The sequence below is a fragment of the Colius striatus genome, chromosome 9 (assembly GCF_028858725.1).
Source record: "Colius striatus isolate bColStr4 chromosome 9, bColStr4.1.hap1, whole genome shotgun sequence".
Classification (NCBI taxonomy): domain Eukaryota; kingdom Metazoa; phylum Chordata; class Aves; order Coliiformes; family Coliidae; genus Colius; species Colius striatus.
The window spans coordinates 15,514,877-15,538,376 of NC_084767.1; the positions used below are offsets into that span (position 1 = coordinate 15,514,877).

General features: G+C 43.8%; 2 protein-coding genes across 6 annotated transcripts in view; one reads left to right on the top strand and one right to left on the bottom strand.

The window, feature by feature from the left end:
- Positions 1-4,357: 4,357 nt before the first annotated feature.
- On the bottom strand, positions 4,358-13,550 carry LOC104552614 (thymosin beta 4 X-linked). Of its 2 annotated transcripts, none has more exons than XM_062002646.1 (3): positions 13,508-13,550; positions 5,409-5,516; positions 4,358-4,435 (listed from the first exon to the last, which is right to left on the bottom strand). In XM_062002646.1, the coding sequence occupies exons 2-3, from the start codon at positions 5,506-5,508 to the stop codon at positions 4,398-4,400; spliced, it is 138 nt and encodes a 45-aa protein (XP_061858630.1). In that variant the 5' UTR covers positions 5,509-5,516; positions 13,508-13,550; the 3' UTR covers positions 4,358-4,397. The 2 variants fall into 2 exon arrangements, with proteins under 2 accessions (XP_061858630.1, XP_010197195.1); XM_010198893.2 differs by lacking the exon at positions 13,508-13,550 and adding an exon at positions 6,433-6,454.
- A 3,427-nt stretch (positions 13,551-16,977) lies between these two features.
- FAM13B (family with sequence similarity 13 member B) overlaps positions 16,978-23,500 on the top strand; it is a 50,167-nt gene continuing 43,644 nt past the window's right edge. For 3 of the 4 annotated variants that reach the window (XM_062002182.1, XM_062002186.1, XM_062002185.1), the window contains exon 1: positions 16,978-17,246. The gene's annotated coding sequence lies outside the window, so the exon portion shown is untranslated. The remainder of the gene's footprint in view (positions 17,247-23,500) is intronic. The other variant, XM_062002184.1, reaches the window with a different exon arrangement.

Below are 23,500 nucleotides of genomic sequence, written 5' to 3' on the forward strand. Positions count from 1 at the left end.
TCACCAGGGACAAGAGCAGGTGGAGCAGCGGGGATGGCTGCCCAGGCCCCAGCAGGACACAGCACCTTTGTTTGCCTGTGCATGGTGTGGGAGGCTCCCCCAGTTTGGCACCAGAAGGTTACTGCTTTTGAAAAGACTATTGTTTTCACCCTGTGTTTTTGGAAACAACAAGGAGGGAGGAGGGCAGAGGCGCGAGACTCACCCTGGCTTCTTCTGCCCCGTATTTCTGCTGCTGTGGGCACCTGCCCAGCTGCACTCCTGGCTCCCCACCTCCTCCTTCCCACACGGCAGCAGCTCAGACCCCAGATCCTGCTGAGCTCGGGTGACTTCACATCTCCCTGTTGTTTCTTTCCCAGAGCTTTACTAAGGAGGAGGGGTCTCTGCTGTGTCAGCACATCACTAACAGTAGAGCAGAAACACACAAAGGTGTTTCCCTGAAGCCAAGACTTCTCCAGCTTAGGCCTCATATGAGCACCTCAGCTTTTGTTGTGGCAAACCAAACACCTGGCCAAAGCTGACTGCCCTCATTGCTGCAGTTAGACCTAAAGATTTCCCTCAGCAGCCATGGGGAGCTAATGACCCAAATATGAGAGAACACCCAAATATATCTGGGAAAAAGCCACCACATGTGCTCTAGGACTTGGTCTGTGGTATCTGAGTTGGGATCAGTAGGATCTCCAGGGAGTTTTAGCTGGGCTCCAACTGAGAGGCAACACACATGTGCCTTTTTCTTAGGAGAGCTAGGTTCAGGGTTTGTCCTCCCTGGCTTTCACTGTCAGCAAACATCTGCCTAGCAAGATTTATTAAATCAACTAGCTTCTATATCATAACAACAGGAATGCAGCTTTCCCCCACTCAGCCAGGGCTCACTGTGGCTATGCAGAGCAATTAGGGGTGACTCACAGGGGCAGGTGGACTTGGCCAGGATCCTGAGTGGGCTGGCCCTGTCCCCAGGATGCAAGGAGCAAGGAGCAAGACTGACTTCATGGTTATGCTAAGGAAGTGACTGTAATCATTTAGGGTTTTTTTTTTTCTCTAACTGGATTAGCATAGAAGTTGTTTTTTATTCAGAGCTGGAAGGTAACATCTCAGTATATAAAGCTCCAAACAGCAATGGGCTGCTTGGTCAAGCTGTTTAAGTTTCCCACCTGGAGCTAGTTGAGTTTGCTGATGAAGTTGCAGCTCAGCTGCTCACCAGCATGGAAGCTGGGGAAGGACTTTGGAGTGGGTTGTTGTCAGTGAGCGTCAGTGCTGGAGGATGCTCTTCTGGGGAGTGAAGGTCAGGAGAACCTTAATATCCAGAAGGTGTTTCCTAGGTGTGGGCAAAGTGTTTGATTTGGCTTGTCTCGTAGCTCCCTTCCCATGGCAGGAACAAATATTGTCTTAGTATAATGACTGTAATGATGAAAATTCATTGTCTTAAATGATGAGTATCTTCCTGGTCTGTGTCCCCAGCTTGCCCCACAGATAAAAGCTGTAATGCTCTTTGCTTAAGATAACAGGGAGTCAGCCCTCATGATCCAGTTCCTGGATGGTTTCACACAGCAGCAGAGACAGACGCTTCTCAAACTGGAGTACTGTACCTGCATGTTTTTAAGCTTCTCACCTGCTAATGGTGAATGAAACAGTCTCCAAACCCTGCCATAAAGTCATGTCCCACCAGGAGAAGGTGGATGAGGAGCAGGATGATGTGGCCTTTAACCTTGAGGAGTTTATCCCGGGGTGCAGCTGCTGTATACTCTGCTGTGGCCTGACAGCTTTTGCAGTCAGATCCAGGGGTGGGGAACTTGGCTAAAGGTTTTCTTGTCTATGTAGCCTTTACAGTGGGGTGAGACATGCGAATAAAAGCATTCAGACTTTGGATTTACGATGTCAGGCTTTAAATGCAAACAGCTAAACAGGGAGGAGGTTTCAAGGGGACAGAGTGAACCCTGCAAGGGCACCAGCAGCAGGTCTGAGACAAGTTCTTGGACAAATTTGACATCCCCAGAGCTGCAGACAGGGCTCTGATGTCTTGTATCTCTTTGTATCTCCTTAGAGACGCACTTCTAATCCTTTGTATCTGTGCAAAGCATGAGAGGAGAATTTCTCTGTTGTTATCTTGCTCTGTCCAGACTTTCCTTCACTTCTGCACGCGAAGTGCAGGCTGAAGGCACAGCCCAGACCTTGAGTTTCTGGGAGAACTTGGGGTCACTGTCTCAGTTGTGCCAGAGAGGTTCTTGGTGATTTACAGCATATTGTGCTGAGGGAGTTGGCAGATGCTGTGAACTGGCGGAGGAGGGAGATGGTCATGTGCAACAAAAACACTGTTTTCTGGCAAAAACAAGGAGAAAGTCTAGCCCGTGTGCTTACCCACTGAGTACATCACAGTGCTTAAAAATCATCCTACAGAGAAGTAACGGGTAGTGTGGTTGAATGGTATTAACTCTGAGTTTCCAGTCAGTTGGTTGCTCTAAGTGCTATCTCTGAATACTTTCTCCATGAAGGAATGTCATCAAAGCAGATAATTAAATAATGCCCAAGGCTCTTTGACCCTGAAGCATGCAGGGCTGAGGGGAGGGCACGAGTCACACAAAAAATAGTACTGTTTTCCTTGTTGCTCAACCTTTCGTGTTCTTTACCTTGTAAATAAAAATTGGCATTGGTAGATTCAGCAGACCCTAAAAAAAAGCCCCTTAGAGTCAGGTGCCAAGTGGAACTAGGTCCTGAAAGGAGAATGTGTGAAAAAGCTTGGCCATGGAAAGAGAACAGCAGCTATGTTAAACTAATGAGCAGTGTTTGAAACACCAGCCTTGTTCCTTTGAACACCACTTACATTAAAGCAGCTGTAACTGAAATCGCTAGTCCTGCATGCCCTGTGTTTTCCCTTGGTCTCTTGGCCACCTCTGTTTACTTAGTGGAACCACCAAAACCCTCTCATTTTGTGGCTGTGCTGCTATTGTTTAATTGCAGTTCTGACTATTCACATGGAGTATCAAGTGTCAAACAACCCTTAATTAAACAGAAGCTTTCTGAACACCACCCGAACCATTCATTTCTGCTTTCTGAAACCTGTAGAACAGTTTCTTCTTTGCCTTATGTAGGTGTAAACCCATAGTAACCCCGCTGAAATACACCAATTTATTCCCATCCCACAGCTCAAGTAAGATCCAACCGAAGCTCCAGGGACAGCAGTTCATCTTCCCAGAGTAAGAACTTTTTTTCCTAACATGACTGCAAATTAATTCAACAGCTAATACTATACTTTGTAACTGAGAGTCTCCTGAAGTGGTACCTGAGCCTATTTTTGCCAAGCCCCTGCATATTGGTGGGGATGTTATTGCACAACCTTGCCAAAATGAGTGATTTAGGGAGTCCCTGCCTTTTTGAAGGTTTGTGTCCTACGTCCATGTGCTACTGAAGGCATCTCTCTCATCCCAGAAAATCAGTGCAATAGTAAATTTTTCTCTCCTTCTCCCACCTTCCTGCATTCCTATATTGCTTCATGCTAGTTGGGCCAAAGGCTGTGTGCTGTGGTTGTCTGAAGATTGGTTCAATCTTGGCAAGCTAAAGAGAGGAAAAAGCTCTGGAGAGGATGCTGCAGGTCTTCTCCCATCTGGGACACTAATCTGAGTATTTCCACAGTCCAACCATCAATTTTTCATGGAATTTGTGAGGAGGTACTTGTCTCTCAGACCTCTAACCTACTGTTGGGCAGGACTACAGCAGGCCAGTGCTTCCCATCTTAGTCATGCCTGCTGCCAAGCTGGAAGTTTAAAAGCTAAGGTGATATTAGCATACAAAATTGGCTACTCAGAGCCCCCCTGAAATGCTTTTTTAACTGACGAAAGTGGGAAAGGGAGTGAAGCCTCCAGGCTGCTACAAAGACAGTCAGGGGACGCCTGGGGGGTCAGTGCCATGTGGGGCTCTGCAGGATCCAGGTGTATGTGCTGATGGAGAGGGGCTGTGTACTGATCAGTGAGGCCCCTGGGTGCCTGGGGTAACTTCCCAGCCTGGCCGTGCTCTATAGACACTGTGGTAATGGAAATCCAGGAAGATGCTAGTAAGAGTTGCAATGTAAACCGTATTTCTGCAAGGCTCAGAGGCAGCTGATCAGAAGAAACCTGTTTATTGTGAGGCTTAGGATAACAATTTTTACGCAAATTGCTTTTTTTTGGCAAGTAATGGGGTTGATACAGAATGTGGAATTACAGTTTTAAGAATACAGACACAAATACATAGTATCTCATTCAACCCACACAAAACAAACTTCTTCCCCGGGGAACACTAAATGAGCAAATGTTTGCTAAAATAAATGAGCAACAAACATGGGGTGGAGGGGGGACAAAACAACCCAACCCAATTGTGGAAGCCAAAACCCCACTGAAGAAGCAGCAGTCACATCTTCAATTTTATGCTCAAGCTGTACTTTCACTTTGCTTTTCCTGTTCGATAGCTGCCAGAAAAACAGAGGAAACAAAACAATAATCAATAAACATTACAATGATTCTGCAGGATACAGATATCTATGGTCATTCTATAAAGACAGGGGACAGTAAGTGCACACTTGCTTTCTTTGGCCACCCTGGAAATGCCAACTCGTTCCCATGTTTGCGTAGCTAGCAGGGTACAGTTCATGACATGAAAACCTCCTCTTGTATTTACAGCCTTAGCTTTGGAAGGGATGATAAAACAGGGAAAAACGGTCATGCTGAGGGGCAGTGCATCTCTGTGGCTATCAGTACTACCACATCCAAAGCAGTTAGTGGTTCTCTTCTGCAGGAAACCATTCACAAAGTCTGGTCGAAATGCAGAGAAATGCCATCTTCACGCCCAAAGTTGAATGTGAATCACAACCCTCATCTGACTGCCTGTGCACAGTGTGTATGTGGAAGAACACCCTGCATGAGAAAAACCCAGGAGTGCTTTGCTAAGGAAGATTGCTTGTTAGACGAGGATGATGATGGATTTTCTTGCAGCCTTAATCCCAGAAGTGCCTGTAGGTCTCCTGGCCAGGGCTGGCAGAGGGTACCAGGGAAGGGCAGCAGCTCTTCTGCCTGCTAACATGGTAAAACCAGAACCCAGATACCTGCTGGGGATGCTGCCTGGCTGTGCCTCCAAAGAGGCTTGTAACATAGTAATTACAGTTTGATTTGGTTGCTTGCAGCCTGCAGAAAAATTCGCCCTGCTTTCGGCAGAAGCAAGAGAATCCCATCCGAAAGGATTTTTCAGCTGAAACGCACCGTGGGTTATAACCACTCATATCCTTGGGAGCCCAGCATAGAGTATAAGTCTTAGCATTATCCCTAGTTAAAGTCAGGGATGAGTTTGAGCCAGTAATCCTATGATTAGTATTCATTTTGCATATGAACTGCAGTACAGATTGTGTCCTTGTTACTCTTAGTTCAAATAGCCTCATAAGCACTTACTTTCTTTAGTGGGCAATGGATTTTTCTCTCTGGTTTCTGTCTTCTTCAGCTTGGTCTTGTCAAATGTTTCAATTTCTGCAAAATCTGGTTTGTCGGACATGATGGGTCCTGACAAAGAAAGGAAAAAACACACCCATGGCTTCATTAGCTAGTGCTGTGATATCAGCCATCTGCAAAGCATTTTCTGCTTGAGAGAAAAAATATGAAAATGCCATAAAAATGTTTATTCAAAATGCCCCCCTCCCCAAATCTAACACTTCAATCTGGGACCTCTCCCTGAAGCTTGGCTCTTTCAGAGCAAAAGAAAAGAGGCATGCACAGAATTCTATCTAGATTTTTCAGTCTGCATTTCTAAAAACCATGTTTTGCAAATGGAAGCAAGAATATCTCTGGAAAGAAAAGACAATCCATTAATTGCCAATAATTCTTGGTGCCCCTTGATGTAAATCTGTGGTTTAAGGAATGCTGCTAACCAGAAAATCTACAATAAACCCCAAATCCAAAATGAACAAAGACCTTCAATTATGATTTTGCTTTAATTACTAGGATCTGTCTTAATCCCAGGCACCCTGTCCAGAGTGCATACATACCCTTGGATCTGGATGAGCTGCTGTGGACACTTGTGCTTAACAATAGAGGACTGGTTCACCCAGCCCTTTGTTTGCTCTCGCACTCAATATCCCAGTCTCAGGCTCAATGGGTTTGATTATACTCTGTTATAAGAGAATCCCACAAAGCACACCGGCATTCAACACTTCACCTGTCAAAACTTCCCTAATCCAGTTCCTATTTTTCATAGAAATGTAGGTTAAAATCCAGCCTGGGCGTTATTGCTCTGATTTCAGTGGTTTCCCATCGAGGCGAGGTTTGGCCCAGAGATGGCTGATATAATCACATTTTACTCCTTCCTGAAGAAAATCAGATTTCACTGCTATCTGCACTGAGACAACAGAAGTAAATATTCACAGGAAAAAAAAAAACCAAACCCATAAAGCAAGAAGCTACTAAAACCACATGGCATTACCGTCTGGCTGCTCTCTCCTCAGCTGCTTGGTGTCGATCTGAGGCAGTGTGAGTTGAAAAAGGTCAGGGTAATCCCTCCTCTCCTCCCCCCGCCCCAGCCCATCGCTATTAATATTGATTAGTTTAGCACTGGGATTGCTCAGCGTTCAGGGAAGGGACAGATTGCTGCTGCAGAAAGTGGATGAGGGACAGAAAAAGGAAAACTGGCATGGAAAACTGCCAAAATGCATCTTGTTTTTTTTTCTTCTCTCATTTACTGAGACAGTAATATTGAAGTTTCCCTTCTTGCCCTTCCTTCACAATGCTGAAGTGCAGAGTTAAGGTGAAGTCTGCAGTTTGTTTAAGGGCTGGTGCTTCAGTTTGTGGGGAGTTTTTAGGTGAACTCAGCCACTCAGGCGGGTGGAAGCAGGTGCTCAGGGCTCAAAGGGCTCTAAGCACAGGGGTGGTATGATTGCTACAATCTAGGGCCAAATCTGAGATAAACAACAGCCTGAGTATCACGCTGATGTTCAGGAATGTGTCCTGAAAGAAAGAACAACGAATCTTTAATTCCACCTCCCCCAGTTTTGGTAGCTACAAACCCACTTGCTGGTGCCTTCCACCAGCCCCACAGCACGAGGCTCTGTAAGTCAGACTGAGTGGTTGCCCATGGCCGACCTTCCTGCCTTCACTCTGCAAGAAGCCACGTTTGCCTGTCCTGCTTGCATGGCCATTCCCTGGGAGTCCATCACAATGGTGTGGACTGCATCAAACTGGCTTGCAGGGCACCTCTTCAGTTGCAGCAAAGGGAGAATGAGCTGGAGGTGCTTTCTTTTTTTTTTCCCCAGAGAAACCTTTAAGATGGCTATTAGCCCTTGCCTGTGTTTGCAAGACAGATTTTGTATTAGATATGGGCACTACCTGTAGCCACCTCATATAGCTGCTGCTGTCAAAGGCTGTCAAAAGCTCCATCCTTGGAGTTGTGATGTGGCTTCAGATAAACAGGACAAAACTACTTGAGGAATCATTATCCAAGGCCCTCAGGTTTGGTGGGAGAAGGGCTGTGTGTGTCCTCCTAGATGCTGGTATGATTTTCCTCTTGTGTAACTTTGGATGGTTCCATCTGAATTGCTTGTCTAGACTCTGTCATAATCAATAGGGAGGTAACTAACTTGGGATAAAATTAATTGTGCCCTAGGAGTATTTGAATTTCTCTGCTGACTGTAAAGGGAGCCTGGACAACAAGCTCAGGGAGACTGAGATATGTCTCAGCTGTCTGAGAGCTCTGGGAAGGTGGTGTGGATCTTTCTGTTGGCATACTAAGCTCAGGGAGAGAGGGTTTGAGTCAGATATGTGTGTGAGGTTTTAAATGGTTTTAAATGTGTTTCAAGGGTGTTGTCTACCAATGCGTATTTAAATCAAAATAATGAATGCAAATGCAGAAAATATGTTTGTTTTTACTCAGCAGCATTCATAAATAGCAGTTCCTTTCTATTCAGTGATTCTGTCCTCTATCCATCCTGTCTTCCATATCTTCTGAGAGTACAGTGGTTGCTGTGTGCCCAGGTAAACAGCTGTCCAAGAGCAAGTTTTCTCTGGGGCCATGCCTGCTGTATTTGAGGTAAAGGACAATGGAGTACTGTAGTGGTGGAAAAACCTGCATGAGACATTTGACTGGAGCTCTGAAGGCATGGTCTGGGTTCCATTGAGCTCAGCCCTCTGCAAATATGGCTGCGCTGCTTCTGGACCTAAAATTGCATTGACACTAATGTAGCCACATTTTTGTTATGCTAAAAGCTCCGTTGGCTTGTGCAGAGTGGCTTGGTTGCCTCTGTAACTGCAGTGACTGTCCACACAAAATCCATATGTGTGTGTGTGTACCAGCCACATTTAGCATCAGGATGTGGTTCCCTGGCTTCTACTCCCTTAGTCCAACCAATTGTCAAACATAGAAATCTGTGTTCTTGACTGAACACCGCTGGGAGTAAGCAGGAAGGTGGCCACTGAGTGAATATTCAGTGTAAGCCATAGCTGAGATTTGGCACTGAACAGTCTGTTTAAAGAGAGAGCATTACCCTTTTCTTTGTAGGCTGGACACCACACTTAGAAGACCAGAAAAGACTTAAACCCACAATATGAATTATTCATTAATTCAGACAGTTCATGAGTTTCGTTGTTTTAAAAATATTTGGCCATTGCTACAAGTAGCAGAAATCTGACAAGAGATTATAAGGAGAAAACTTCTGAACTTTTAGACTGGTGCAAAATCTCTCTCTCAGATGTAGAGAACAAGCAAAGAAGAATTTCACATCTGACTTTCTGTGCACAGTCACAGGCTTGGCCCCTAGTACCCACAGCTGAGCTCAGACTTTCCTAAACATGCTAAGATGGCATGAATACACTTTTTTTATTCACCACCACCATTTTACTTGCCAAATTTATTGAGAGACCTAGTATTAAAACCAGAATGGGATTAATTGTTTGGGGTTTTAGGCTGAAAATGACCAGGCTTTTAATTGATATTGGGTTGGGTTTCTGAAGAAGATGCAACAGTGTGGTGGAGTCCCCATCCCTGGAGATATTTAAAAGCCGTGTAGCTGAAGTGCTGAGGGATGTGGTTCAGTGGTGGACTTAGTGCGAGGTGAGGTGAGTGGCTGGACTCGATGATCTTAAAGGTCTTTTCCAACCAAAATGATTCTAGGGTTCTATGTTTACATACTTTGTGCAGGACAAACAGCCACAAGTAGTTTTCATATAGAAAGCTTGAAGTTTGGCCTGAGGGCGTTGTCAGTGTGTTGGGGCTGTTCATGGGAGGGAAAGATGGGTAGGTAATACTTTACTCATATGTCTTTTACCTTCACTAGGAACTGAGATGTTCTTGCTGTAACAGCAGCAACTTGATAGGTTTTTAATGTCAGGATTTCAGAGTCACCACCTTTGGTAAAGGGAACACAGCAGTGACCTGGCCTTGGGATGACAATGGCAGCAAAGAACCACAGTGACCTTTGAAGTGCACAGAGGAAGCTGCTTGATCCAGCATAGAGAGGTGAGGAAATGCAGCAAGCCAGTGGAGCAAACAAACTGTAGGATGATCCTATACACGTAGGACACATAAAGCCATATTGGCAAGGCTGTGTCTGAAAAGCTGCCTCTGATACAATGGAAATTGCATTTTATTTCAATCTGCTGCCAAAGGATGGAGGTCTGAGTCAAACCTGCCAGGACTGACACCTCTGATACCAGTGAGTCACCCACCACTGACAGCATTAAACCGTGCCTGGCAGTGCAAGCCACTGAGTGTCTGTCAGACACCCACAGAGAGACAGGGGAAAACAAATGCTTGCTACCAGGACTCAGTAATAGGTGAGAGGAAAGGTTTAAAGGGAGATGAAGTGGAAAGGAAAATTCAGAGGAGAGTCAGGAGAGTGAGGCTGGAAGGTTTGGATCCTGCTGCCACTTGGCTTTTCCCCTTGGCTGCCCATGACTTGGCAGCAGCAAGCGCAGCCTGTGAAAGGCTGGGGCTGCAGGAACAGGCTGAGAGAATGGGGATTGTTCAGTCTGGAGAAGAGAAAGCTTCAAGGAGACCTTAGAGCAGCCTTCCAGTCCCTAAAGGAGCCAACAAGAAAGCCAGGGGGAGACTTTTTACAAGGGCATGTAGTGACAGGACAAGGGGTAATGGCTCCAAACTGAAAGAGGGGAGATTGAGACATTAGGAAGAAGTTCTTCCCTGTGAGAGCGGTGAGGCTCTGGCACAGGTTGCCCAGAGAGGCTGTGGATGTCCCATCCCTGGAAGTGTTCAAGGACAGGCTGGACAGCGCTTGGAGCAATCTGGTCTGGTGGAAGGTGTCCCTGCCCATGGCAAGGGAGTTGGAACGAGATGGCCTTTGAGGTCCTTTCCAACCCAAACCATTCTGTGATTCTATGACATAAAGACTATGGCCGTTCATGGGCTGGGGCATGCTGTGCTCATGTTTGGCACAAGAGGTGCTTTGGAAAAGCAAAGTTTTATGAAGACTAGGTGGGCAAGAAGAAGGGGGTTTCTTTCTCGGTGGTGCAAATGTGGGAATCAGATGGCATCTGTTTCTATGGGGAGCTGAGGAGGGACAAAGCACCCTAACGCGAGCAGCCGCTTAGAGGAACAGACGCTCAAGCAGATCAGTGTCTGTAGCTGAGCCAATAAGCTGACACAACTGATTTTATAATCACATTAGTGCTGTCTCGAAATAACACACCCACTCAAATATAACAGTGATTTCATTTTCAAAATCTTGCAGTATTTTTGGTGCTAAAGCTACGGGATTAATTTTTCAAGGTCAAAAGCTAGGCTGGAATCTGCATGCATCCTAATTCCTTTAGGTCCCTATGAGCACTGAGCACCTTCCAGAAAGGCAGCAGGATTGGGCATGTTATAAGCCATCCTTAGAAGGTTTCCCTTCCTTAGGGGAATAGAAAAAAAAAAGACTACAGCTTCACTGAAAGGGTTTTCTTAGTTCTGTTTGTGCCTTTTGTTCCATCTTGCTGCCAAAAAAAATATCCATGTTTGGGAACGGAGACAGGTTCCCAGGCTAAGAGACAATGAATCCTGGGGGTGTAAGGAAGGCAATGATCTCCCTTTGGCAGTGTCTACAGTAACGCTGCACTGCCCATGAGTAAATATGCAATACTCATCTTCTACTGTGCGATTTATCATTACTTAAGGTGTTTCATTTTCCTTATCAGGACCATTGAACCTTAAGGATAGGTGCATACAGAGGATAGGGGAGAGGAGAGGCTAGTTACAGCTAGTCCTTCTGCTTGAGGGTCTTTTTTTCACTCCTTGTTTTCCAAATAGCTCTGGGGTTTAGACAGTGTATACTAAGTGTCCCATTGCAGTAAAGAGCAAAAAGAGAGAACAAAAGGTAGTGGGAGTGGAAATTTCCTCTCTCCCTCTTTTAAAAGATAAAAAAACTTTGGTATGGGGGCGAATTTGTAAAAGTTTAACCAGATGGAGAATCTTGCAACAGAACTTTCTTGACAACTGACCTAAAAGTGTGTCTTCCAGTATAAAGTACCTGGCTTTGGCCTGGCCTTTTCTAGCAAAAGGCAGTGATGCTTCTGCGCATTATTAAAGGAAAATGTCCACGCAAGTGCTTCTGTCCCAAAGAAGGGAAAGAAGCATGTGATGAATTAGTCACATTAGTTAATATACTATAGGGCACATGACAGTTTGTGGTGAATATTGGCGTAAAAACACTAGTTTAGCACAACTTCCAGTCAAGTCTATTTTTTTTTCCCCTTTACACTCTGGACAGAAGCATCTCTTGCAAGAAGCAGCAGCTCTTTGGGAAAAAGTAAGACAGAAGTCTTGGGTGACCATTGAGAGTGTGCTCAAATGTATACCTTCTCAGTGTAGCTGGCTGTTCTGGGATTAAACACCCCACTGCTGGATCTCTCACTCTCTTTGCTTTAAACAAAAAGAAAAACACCATTCCTTAGGAAGATTAAATTGTGGCACCCAGCATGCAGCAAATAGATAACCAACATAATCCAAGAGAAGATAATAAAATCCAGAGGTGTGCTAACTTGATATCCACGTCAGGTTTCCTTTTTTGTCCAGAGGAATAATGACAATAGGTGAGTCTGTCATCCCAACCCATGTTGTGCTGGGGTAGATATGGAGGCGTAGTATCCTTGACTTCTGGGACACAGGGTTATGGCTGTAGTTTTGATGGGTGCCTAACAAGCACTTCTCTTTGTGTTGTCAAATCATTCCACTTTCAGTAGCCTTGGGACCTCCGGGCAGCTGAAGGTTTTATGTTTTGGGGAAAGGAAGACCAACCCTGAAGTTTTTCATCTGCTTCAGGAAATGAGGCTGCTAAAGCAGAGGGACAGCCCAGGCAGACAGCTGTCTTTTCTAGCTGACCTCCTTGAGCAATTTCCAGAACAAACTCTTGTATTTTTGCAAGCCAAACACAGAGGCATTTAGGTATTGTGTACAAGGTCAGCAATTATGTAAGAAAATGGTAATCAGTAAGTTCTACATTTGTTAACTTCTGCCTGCTCAAATGAAAGCAGCAAGTATGTTATGTTAAATGCTGGTTTTCTTCCCTAAAATGTGTGAAAAAAGGAGACTCTTTTCCTCCCACAGCATCTGAAGTGAACAGCTATCTCTTCAGAACCTGACCAAATTAGAACATTTTCAATGGCGCTTTTTTTTTTTTCACTAAAAAATAAATATATAAGTGCAGAAACCAGCTGCAGTCTCAAGGCCATTGTCTTTGTAACAGGGTTAGCTTGAGCTGTGTGCACTCAAACTGACTCCTCTGGAGTTAGTGTACTCTGACTGTGAGCGACCACACCATGAAATAACATGGGAGCAGCAGAGAGTGATTGTGTTGGCAGCAGATGAGTTGCGCTAACTTGAACCATAGCCTTTCCTCAACTCGAGGTGAAAGCACCATGACAGCTCCAGAATAGAGCCTTGTAAGTGCAAAGAACAGCAATTCAAATGGGGCGGGAACATTCAAGTCTTCATTCAAGTTAACTTTTAAGTGGAGACTAGCTTTAGGGCATGAGTTCATGTCTGTCCACAGCCAGAATTGGTGAATGCAGAGAAAAGCAAATAGGAAGTAAGACCCAAAAGTGTGCAGTATTGTAATTTTTGCTCGTCTGATGCCTACACTGAATGATTCCTGACTTTGGATGAATACTAGCTTGCATAAAATTCAAATAACTGAGCTGTCTACAGATGGGAGGGGGGAGTGTGGGAAGAGGAACAGAAGGAAGGAAATGGAACTGAGAAGATTGAATTAACCTTTCAATGTCTTGAATTTCAAGAAGGGAAGAATTATCTCCTGTTAAGTTTGCAACCATGCAATTAAAATGTGAACAAGCCTTAAAAGCCACATTTGCCCCGTATTTCTAGATCTCCACTTTAAAGACAGATCTTCCAAACCCAAGATTTAGATCCAAAAAGTATCAAGAGGCAAGAAAACAAATCTTACGCTGAAAAATGTTTATTTTAATCATAGAACTCTGGTAGAGAAATGAGTAAAAATGTGTGACCTTTAGTAGAACGTGTGCCCTTGATATCAAATGCAGTTTTAAAAAATCCTTACATGTGCGTCTAGTAACGACAGTCAGTCTTTGGAAAGATGAATGGTCTTCTTCCAGTTGGAGTTTCTGTTTCCAGAAAATAGGTTCTTTCACCTTGAGTGCTTGAGTGATGCGAAGCTTCAGTTATTAATACAGGGCAAAGCTTTATAAAATGGATTTTGATTTTTAGGTGTCCTTTTGGACACTGTGTGTCAGAAGAACTGAACCCTCAGTGTTTTCAGAGCTTCTGTGGAGAATTATGGTTGTCCAACACAGCCAAGTGTCTTGTGCTGGGCATCCCAAAACAAAATGTTTGTCAGACAACTCTATAATGCTAGAAAAGCAATGAAGACTCAGTGTGGAGACATGTCTCTCTTTCTGGATGTAATATGCACGAAGGGAAAGCATTTTGCTACCAGTTGGAAAGTGTAACTGTCAGTTCTTCTTTGGCGTTGAAAGGACTCACATTTGACAGTATTTTTGCAAGATATCAACAGGATCCACTTAAGACAAAACATGAGCACCTCCAAGTCCAAGAGAGTATACAAAATATAAATGTAGATGGACAATTAAAACCAAAAGCAAATAACTTTGCTGACACAAACTGCTGACATACAATATGCAGGTATTACAGCAGCCAATATCTTGCTTTGATAAGCATCATATTCCCATTTCCTTCTAGGAAGACAATGACCCAGTATGAAGGTGAAGAATGGCTTGGCAGGCTGTCAGCCTTCAGAGGGTTGGATGGCTTTGCAGAATTGATTTAAGTTCTGGAGTATTCTAGCTCAGTTTGTACTAAGCCTTGTACAACGGTGAGCACAGCTTGGGTAGGGCTATTTTTCTTTCACGTGCTTCAGTTTCTGTTGAGTAGTAATGCAGGGCTGTTGCTGGAACTAGACTTAACTGGTAATTGAAGTGTTTGGAGAATATTTATTCTAAAGTCACGTTAGGTCAGGACTGACATCAGGGACCCAGGAAGGAAATATGGCTCCAGTTCTTGGGCTACATATATTTGGTAGTAACAATTTGTGCTTTTCCTGAAACAAGGGAATTATGCTAGTAATAATGTCAAGTCTACTGAGTTACTTCGTGAGATCCTAGCAGTAGAATCTCTGCAAAACTTTTAAGCTGAATAACTTATCTGGACTTGTAAAATAACACAGAGAACTTCAGAAATGGCTCACCCTTCATGGTGTGGCTCTGGATGTGGACTTCTTGACAAGACACTGGTGTCATGGTACTCTGGCTCTTCAGTCCTAGGAGCCAGATACTGACCAGACATATCTTCTTCCAAGCTTCTGGAACTGCACAGCAGCTGGGGAATGAGTGCTTCTCTTGAGCAGCCTCACACCAAGGCCTTGTCACTATGCAAGGCAGTGCATTGTTGTATGTCCAATGTCACATGGTGGGATTGCAGACATGCACCTGCACAACCCCTGCTCATGCTGAGACTGCTCAGCATGTGCCTGTGGGTTTGGCAAGGGTAAAGGAGCCCATGTGAGCTTCATGCTGTCTTGTCTAGACTGCTGAAGCTGGACTGGGTGTCTGAGCTGTGTGGCAATCTGAATATCACACAGGATAATTACAAAATACTACCATAAAATTTGAGCTGTGCCATGAGATACTGGAAAATGGAAGGGGACAGCTACCACATGGCTCCATTGTAATTTGTAACAGTGATCTGAGAGGCAGAGGCTTTCAATAGCTGCATTTTGGGGTGTAACCATGCAGACGCTCGTTCAGTTGTTGCCTCCCTAGTTGTTTACTATCACAAAGAGCAGCTAAAGCACCTGTACTCCCAAGTTCTCCCCAACCTTTCAGGAACAGGCAGTGAGAAGATAAAGTGAACAAAAAAGACTAAAATGGCAGCCTGGGACTGCATATGCCTGCCCCCTGCAAAGAACGTTGGAAGCGTTTGAAAGGAGGAAGGATAAGCTGGCACAAAATGGCGTACTCAGAGCCAGTTCAGAGGAGGGAAGACACTGTCTTGGACTCAAATCCAGCAAACAGGTGCTGTGCAGCGCCTGCCTACCTGCCTGCCTCTGCTGTCTGTCTCCTCTCACCGTGTGTTTTCTGTGTCGGGTTTCTTGCAGCTTTATTGCTGTCAACTGGCCAATGTATCTGCTGAAGAGCCAGCTGGAGTCCGCTCTCTCCCATGTTTCATCAACAGAATTGCCAGCTTGCTCTGATTCAGTATCTTTATTGTTGTTGATGAGGCTAAATGAATCAGAAAGAACACAGCTATGTATACAAAATACAAATTTGGAAACCTCATCCCGATGTGAGCAGATTTCATTAGCTGTTCAAGTGGAGAAATCTGCTTGTAGAAGCAGACCAACAGCACATACAGACCTGCTGAGAGGTCATTTTCCCTGACCCCTACACATTTTTCTTATGGCACTTCGTGATGATACCAAATCTTCCATCAGAAAAGTATAGTGTTAGATCTGATTAAAACCAGACTAATTCACTGTGGGATTGTGACTCTCCCTTCTTTGTATTCTAAATGTAAAACCTCATAATGAGTCTTATAAATGTATTGCTAGATAAAATGTAGAATCCATGTTGGAAAGCCTGAAACAAAACCCTCCCAGCAACTGGCAATATGGAAGTTTCAATTAATACTATCCTTTTTTTCTTCCTTCCATATATTTTTTGTCGTCAGTTATTCATGGGAAGAAAAGCTTTTCCTAAGAGGATTTTTCCTAACTAAATCCAAATTTCCTCAAATGCTACATTAAACCCACCACCTATGGCTGCTGGCACCGCATGACAGAAAAAGCTGTTGTAGTTTCAACGTGGCATGTGGGAACCGCAGACTGTCAGGCACGGGTTTTAACACTTCTGGTGTAAACTCGCATCTCCTCACTAACTTATGCTGACTTGAGTTTAAGGGTGCTAAATTTTGTATTTCAAAACGCATTAGCTCTTTGTCAAAGGGCACCTTGTTACTACTGGCACGCGCACACTTGGGAGAGGTTTGGAAGCGACCGCTCTTGACACTTCAATTCAGAAAATCTACAGCAAGTATTTGAGTACGGTGATGAGAAACCGCAGCGGAGCGGGAGGCTGCAGGGTGACAAGGGCGGCTGTGGGCACTCTCTGGGCACCCTTGAGCTCACATGGGCCGCAGCAGACAGATGGCTGAGTCACCGCAAGGTTAAGAACAACGGAACGAAGTCTTCAGCTCATCGCCGGTTGTTCCCGGGTGCGGTGCAGCAGTGGCTGAGGCTCCCTGCAGCCGCGCAGCCCGGGGCCATAACGGGCAGCGGCCTCAGCGGCCCGGGGCGGGCCGCAGCCCCCGTTCTTTGCCGGCTCGTCCCCGCCGGGCCGGACCCCACCCCCGGCAGCCGCGGCCAAGGGCGGGAACCGGTCCCCTCAGCGCCGCCCCGCCCCGCCCCGCCCCGGCGCCACCAGCGACCCCTCCCCGCCCCGCAGCACGTGACCCGAGGGAGGGGGCGCGCGCTGCACCTGTCAGTCAGCGCGTCACTTCCGCCAGTTGCCGCCGCTACTGCTGGGGACCCCCCGCTCGCGGAGGCGCGCGCACGAGCGACGGAGCGGCTCTGCGGACGGACGGCGCCCGGGTACGGCAGCGCGGCGGCCGCGGCAGACGGCAGGGGCGGTGGCGGCCGAGGGAAGAGGCCTGCGAGGAGAGCGGAGCGGCGAGGAGAGGCCAGCGCCGGCCCCCGGGGTAGGAAGAGGCGGAGGAACCTGCTGCTGGTGCTGAGGACGGTGGGGAGGGCGAGTCACCCGGCAACGGTGAGGGGCTGCGGGGCGCATGCGCGGCGTGCGGGGCTGCGCGGGCAGGGGGCGAGGCGCTGGCGGGTCGCCCCTCTGCCCGGGCCGGTAGCCTGGCCCGGGTTCCCTTCTTGGGAAGCGGCTCGTGGGGCAGGGATGGTGTCACGCCAGCCTTCAGGAACCTTCTGGGGCCGGCGCTGATAAGGGGCGCGGGAACTTCCTCGTCTGGGCAGCAGAGCCGGGCGTGTTGCAGGGCTGTGCGGTGCAGAAGTTGCTAGAGCCTCTCGGAGGGAGCTGTCAAGCGGTGCGTTCATTTCCCAGGTTGCACTTGTGTCGGTAGGACCTTCGAGGCGGCCCTGACCACCGTCAGCAGGCATTTCTTGGCTCTTCCAGCAGAGTTGTCTGCCGAGCCTCTTCCCTCCTCCCACAGTGGATCAGCCTTATCCCCCCCTCCCCGCCGCGAAGGGACTTGGCACGCTGACAGTATTAGCTTAACAGCGCCCTGGCAGCAAAGTTGGTTCCAGAAGTTAAAGAAGGGTAGTCACTAAATCTTCTGTGACTATGAAGGTAATGCTAGCGTTAGCAGCGCTAGCTTATGGACGTAACACTCCAGCCTGTGACCAAACATAACTGCCGAGGAATCTCTCAGTGTGAGTTCCCATTGTTCTTGGAAACTCCTTAGGGATTTAAACATTTGAGTGTACGTGCTTCTTGCTACCAAAAAGTTGCTTTAATGCGAGATGCTCCAATATTGGGATACTTCTTCCAGGTTGGAGATAAAAGACAACAAAACCCCTGCAGCCTAACAGTGCAGCTTGAACTTTTAATACACAGCTCCCTTTTTAATTCACAACTCCTGAATTCTTTAATTTGGCCGCATTTTTAAATGTTTACCATTTTTTTTATGGCTGTCAGACTCAAGAGGGGGGATAAAAAGGTGACGAAGGAAGTAAGTGCCACCTGATCACTCTTGCCTGTTAAAAAAGTAGCTGAATATATGAAAACCTATAGAGTTGCTTGTTTTTTTTCTGGCATGTATTCCTGAGTGTCCTCAGGGGTGGAATAGTTAGTGTATGACTTCGGAATAAATTGCTGAACTGGATTAGCATTTAGGTTCAACGGTTTTTGTTGTCTGTGAAGTTTAATCTGCCAGCATAAAAAAAAAAGAAAGAAAAAGCTAGTTTGGCCTATATTTCAATAAATTCAACTGTCTTGTTAGCCTGTTTGCTTTCTATCCTGGTTTTTCTTTTTTCTATCATTACTAGTAAATTGTTTTATGTGTTACTTGTTGCATAGATTTGAAGATATTTAGAATATTGTCTTTTTTTTTCATTTTGCTTTGTCTGTATTTTGTATGTTGTCCAGGACCATAGGATCCTTTCATTGTCTTGACCACATTACAGTAAGGAATCAAATATTTCCACGTTTTGAAAACATCAGACTGGAAATTTACAGTTATTTGGTTGGTTTTTTTTAGTTAGTCAAGTAGTTTCCTGGATGTAGTCAAAGAAACTGACTAGAAGCTCCCCATAATTTGTACTGCTTGCAAATTTTGACATGGACAACATGAGTTTGACAGATGATGGTTTTTTCTGTTCAATCTCAGTTCAGACTCTTGCTCTATGTGGTACTCGTAACATTAGAAGACTATCTAGCAGCTCATTAAAAGATTTCATTTAACATTTGTCATGTGTGGCTCATAACATGAGACCTGTGCAAGCAATGAAGCTTTTCTTTCCCGTGTGTATTGGCAAAAGTGGGTGAGGCTGAAGGAACAGGCCATGCATTTGGAACAGACAAAGTTTTGTGAAACCCTTTGCTTTCTGCTCGTAGAGGCTTTTAGTGGTGGGTTTTTTCCTTTTCAAATATTCCACCTTTTGATCTCTTATCAAATTTTTATAGCTCAGCAGTGATGACCTTTTCTCGGGCTCATTACAGAATAAAACCTGCCAAGTATAAAGTGATTTTTTTTTTTTTTTTTTTTTTTTTTTTTTTTTTTTTGGTGGTTGTTTTGTTTTTTCCCTCCCCCTCCTGCCCCTAAAGAAACTGCAGCTCTAAGGAAGAGGAAGTAGTGTGGTAAGAGAATGCCTTCAAGTTGTCCTTAATTTCTGTGTGTAGCACCAGATTATTTTCTGCTGCTATGTTAGCACACAAACCAAAAATCTAGTAGTCATTGGGATGAATGTGAGTAGACATCTTGGAGGGCAATTCAGTGTTTGGATCTGTGAGGTTGAAAGATGGTAAGCCTTTAAACTTTTTTTCTTTGTAATACAGTCCTGGTTATATATTTGTGAATCTTTTCAGATATGAGAGCTGTTATTTAGGTAACAAAAAAATAACACTTTATTCAAAACATCAGAGGAGAAGACACAGAGTTGAAGGAGTATTAACTCCTTTATGAAGGGCTCTGAATGAAGAGCTTTGTTAGTTGACAGGCAGTTTTTAAAGTGGCAGATAAATCGGTCATTCAGCAGAGAGGCTGGATATCTCATGTCAAAATTGTATTCAAGCAGAGGATACAAGAACTTTGCATCATTCCCTGGAAAGTTAGTAAAACCAGGCATTTCATTGTTGAGTCTCTTGCTGACTATTATTTTCTATAAATTATAAATTTTACCTGCAAAAATTTATTTTATTTCTACTGGGCTTTTTGGTTTTATTTGCAGAGTTGATGTGTTTTGAAAACCGTAGTTTAGAAGGTGATTATGGTGCTGAAAACCTGTCACGCTGGCAACATATGGGTGGAGCCATTCTGTACAAGAAATGGGTAATATTCTGCAGCCAGATCTAGGACTGTATTCTGATTGTAGTGAAATGAATGGCTCTGCTGTGATAGTAACAAACAATTCTGCTCTTGTGGTTGCTCACCTGTCAATATGTGAGATTTTATCCTGTATATTTGTCTTGAAAGGGGAAAAATAGGACAACCTTGAACTTAAAATAAAGGTACTGCATTATGTTTGCATTCAAACAGCTTGTAAGAAAGACTGTGGTTGCAGATGCTTTTTTATATTGAGAGGTTAAGTTGGTTTATTTTCTTCCCTGTCTGTTCATTTGTGAGGACATTTGGGTGGGGCAGCTGCTGTGCGGGATCAACAGAGCTGGGGAGAACCCTGAACTGGTTGTCCAGGTTTTAGCCTCGTGAGCTGCTCTTCATATGTCTCTTCTGTTCAGTCTTCCCTGCAGTGTGTTCAGGATTAAAAATTGTGCTCGGCTGTGTAGGATGATAGTACTTGGACAAAATTGAAAAGATGAGAGCTGGAATCTTATGAATGAGATTCTTTCTTCTTTTATACTTTTTTTTTTTTTAAAGCTTGTATATTTGAAAGGTTTTTTCCTTTTTTTGTGGAACTTCACATTTCATGAAGTCTTTTGTTGTTTTGTCACTTTTAAGGTAATCAGGTTACCTAATTTTAGTCTGCAATGTAATTTCTAACTGTGATTTCTGGTGGTATCTTCAGATTTTATCATGATCAAGTTGTAACAAGAGGCAGTTGTGGACGAGACCTCATTAGCAGTCCTCTTTTTTTAAAATTTATTTTAAGTTTCCCCCCCCTTGGTTGCAATTCAAAGAGTCATTGCTACAGAACTGAGCTCCTCATTGAGATGAATTACTCATTCCTTGAGGATGCTAAGACTGCCCTTTATTTTGGTGGCACGTGGTGGTCATCATGACAGAGGCAGTGTTCCTAGAGCAAGTGAGCGATGTGTTACGTTTTGTAATGTTTGGAGTGCTGATGCGTGTTTCTGCATACCTGTTTGGGAGAGAGAGAAGCAAGCTGATGATAAATGTATGTAATAGGATAATATATTTAATAAATTAAGTGCATTATATATTTATAGTTTGCTTTTTTGTGCCTCTGAGGTAGCTTGACTTCTGTTCCAAAGTCTGTCTTAGCAGCGGTGACAGTTATTAAGCTGCTTTGGTTTTATAATGTGGACCTCTCTGGTAGCATAGTTTCACTGGTAATTTCTTCCTGTCTGTTAGCTTGCTATACTTTTATAATGCCATTGCAATTAAGTTCTGTGTTATCTGATGTAGTGGCAATTATACGTGTGTGGTTGGTGGAGTACTGCTCTACTTTAGGGGGAGGCAAGTAGGATGAATATAATTAGCTGTTACACAAGATACAAAAGCCTTTTTATTTATTAACTACTGTTGTTAAGAATGTGATGGGATCTGTGTGAGCAGGAAGTTTCTTTATAATTCTGCACATGTGCATTGGCAGCAGCAGCTGAGAGCAAATCTGGCAGTGTTCAGTGGTGGGTGTGAAGCAGCAAGCAAACATCTACTTTTTCTCATGTCGCTGATGGTTTTATTTAATTCCTCTTCCTATGGCGTAGTTGTAGAAGGATTACAAGTTGCTGTAATGCTGTTAAAAACCCTTTGGATTTTATCTAGTAAGTAAATAGAAAGTGTTATTTTTGTGTATCAAACCACTTGAGAATTGGTTAGTTTTTTGGGGACCTCTCAGCTTGGTCTTTTAAAATGTAACATTTTTTGAAATGTTACTTGAATCAGCCACTGTATTTGAGACTTGACCAATGTTATTGCAATACAGTTGCTAAACTATATTAATTTACTGCTTAAAATTTGAAGTTTTATAGGGTTTTTTCCGCTCAGTTTTACATTTAGTCTTAACTAAAGTCTGTCTACTTCTCTTCCTTTCATGAAGAGGCAGTAGGCTATGCCTCCTGTGAAGATCTGTAGTTGATGATGGGCCTTTTGAGAGAAAGTATAATCAGATTCAGTCAGCTGACACAGTAGACTAAAATTTAATGACTGGAAAAAAATAGTAATCAATACTATGGTCTCTTGGCATGTAAATTTTAAATATAAAATCCAAGAATTTATCAATTCTAGTAACAGATTTTTCAGGGGAGCTTTCATGAATTGTTTTCTTGTTTTCTTCCATGGTAAGGACATAAGGGCTTAATTTCAGTTGTTTTGATTTGTAAATTAGGAAGCTTGTTATTGCATTTCCAGGAAACAAAAATTGCATTACAATTATATTTTAATAAATCTGATGTGATTTTTGTGTTTAATTTGCTTTGTCAGTATTTTGTCAGCTGAGTATTTTTTTTTTCTGAAGCTATCTTGGAAGTGCTAGTGGAAGACGAAGGAGAATTTGAGCTTATTTAGTTGAGATTGTTTGTGAATGAGAATACACATGCAAAGGCACATACATGCGAGTAGTGAACTTCCTAATTAAAGACATGGTGTTCATGCTTCTGCTGACTCCTTTTATGATTGTGTGCAAAAGAGCAACAAGCTCATTTCCTTTTGATTCCTGTTTAAGCAAGAAGCAAGCCTCAGTGAAGAGTTAAGAAACAAAGAGTGCAGGAAAGGAGAATCTGCTTGAGAGGAGGTTTATGCTAACATGGTTTCCTTCAACATTGCAAGTGAAATTCTTTAGTTATACTTATTTTAAAGCATTATGCCTTTATGGAGCTAAGGAATGTATTCTTAAGATGACCAGTTTGTGAAATTTAAAATAACTGAGCCCAGTTGTCTGATTTGTCAATCCAGACTTTGACTAAAATATGTTTCCATAGCTGATTCCATGTTCAGTCAAAAAGAGGAAATCTTATTTTAAGCTAATCTTATTGGCTGTAGAACTTTTCTTCAAATGTTTTTTGTTTTGATTACTCAAATACTTTTGTGAGTACTTAAATGTAGCTTTAGAATTGGTTATTCTTTTTCATGGAGGATATTCTGTATCTCTTCACATTCAAGCCCTTGCACAGCCCTACCTGCTTTTAACTATGCTCTCGAGACAAGTATTGTCGGTCTTTTTTCTGGGTCCCGAGTTTGTCGTAGTGTTCTGTTTGATTGCTTAAAGTTTGGAGTGAGGGCTTTTCTCCAGTTTTTGTATTTTCTTCCAAGCTATGTCCCCTGCCCCAACCCGGCTATCGTTTAAATTTTAACAGAATTAATTCAAATGGGCAGAGTACTCTTATTTTTACTTGTTAGCTGAACAAAAGCTGAAAATTAGATGAGCAAAGGCTCTTCTGCCCAAAAGCATTTCATCCATTGGGAATGCTAACACTAGTTTGAGTATACAAATGGCATTAAAATAATCATCAAATATTATGACCATGACATTATATTAAAAAAATTAAACAACATGTTTCTTTGCTCTTCAGTTTTATTGAGATAAAAAGATCAGAGTGCTGATTGCTATTAGAAAATAGCAGTTGCCAAGTGGAGCTATGCTTTCTGCAAACATTTCCCAGCCAAGCCTTGCTCATGCTCATACCTGGCAGCTTGCACA

What these genes read in the sequence shown, in the direction of transcription:
- LOC104552614 (XM_062002646.1), bottom strand. Translation starts at nt 5,508, where the DNA reads ATGTCCGACAAACCAGATTTTGCAGAAATTGAAACATTTGACAAGACC. An exon ending in TCCATTGCCCACTAAAGAAA is followed by an intron (nt 4,436 to 5,408) that starts GTAAGTGCTTAT and finishes TTTTTCTGGCAG; the next exon opens with CTATCGAACAGGAAAAGCAA.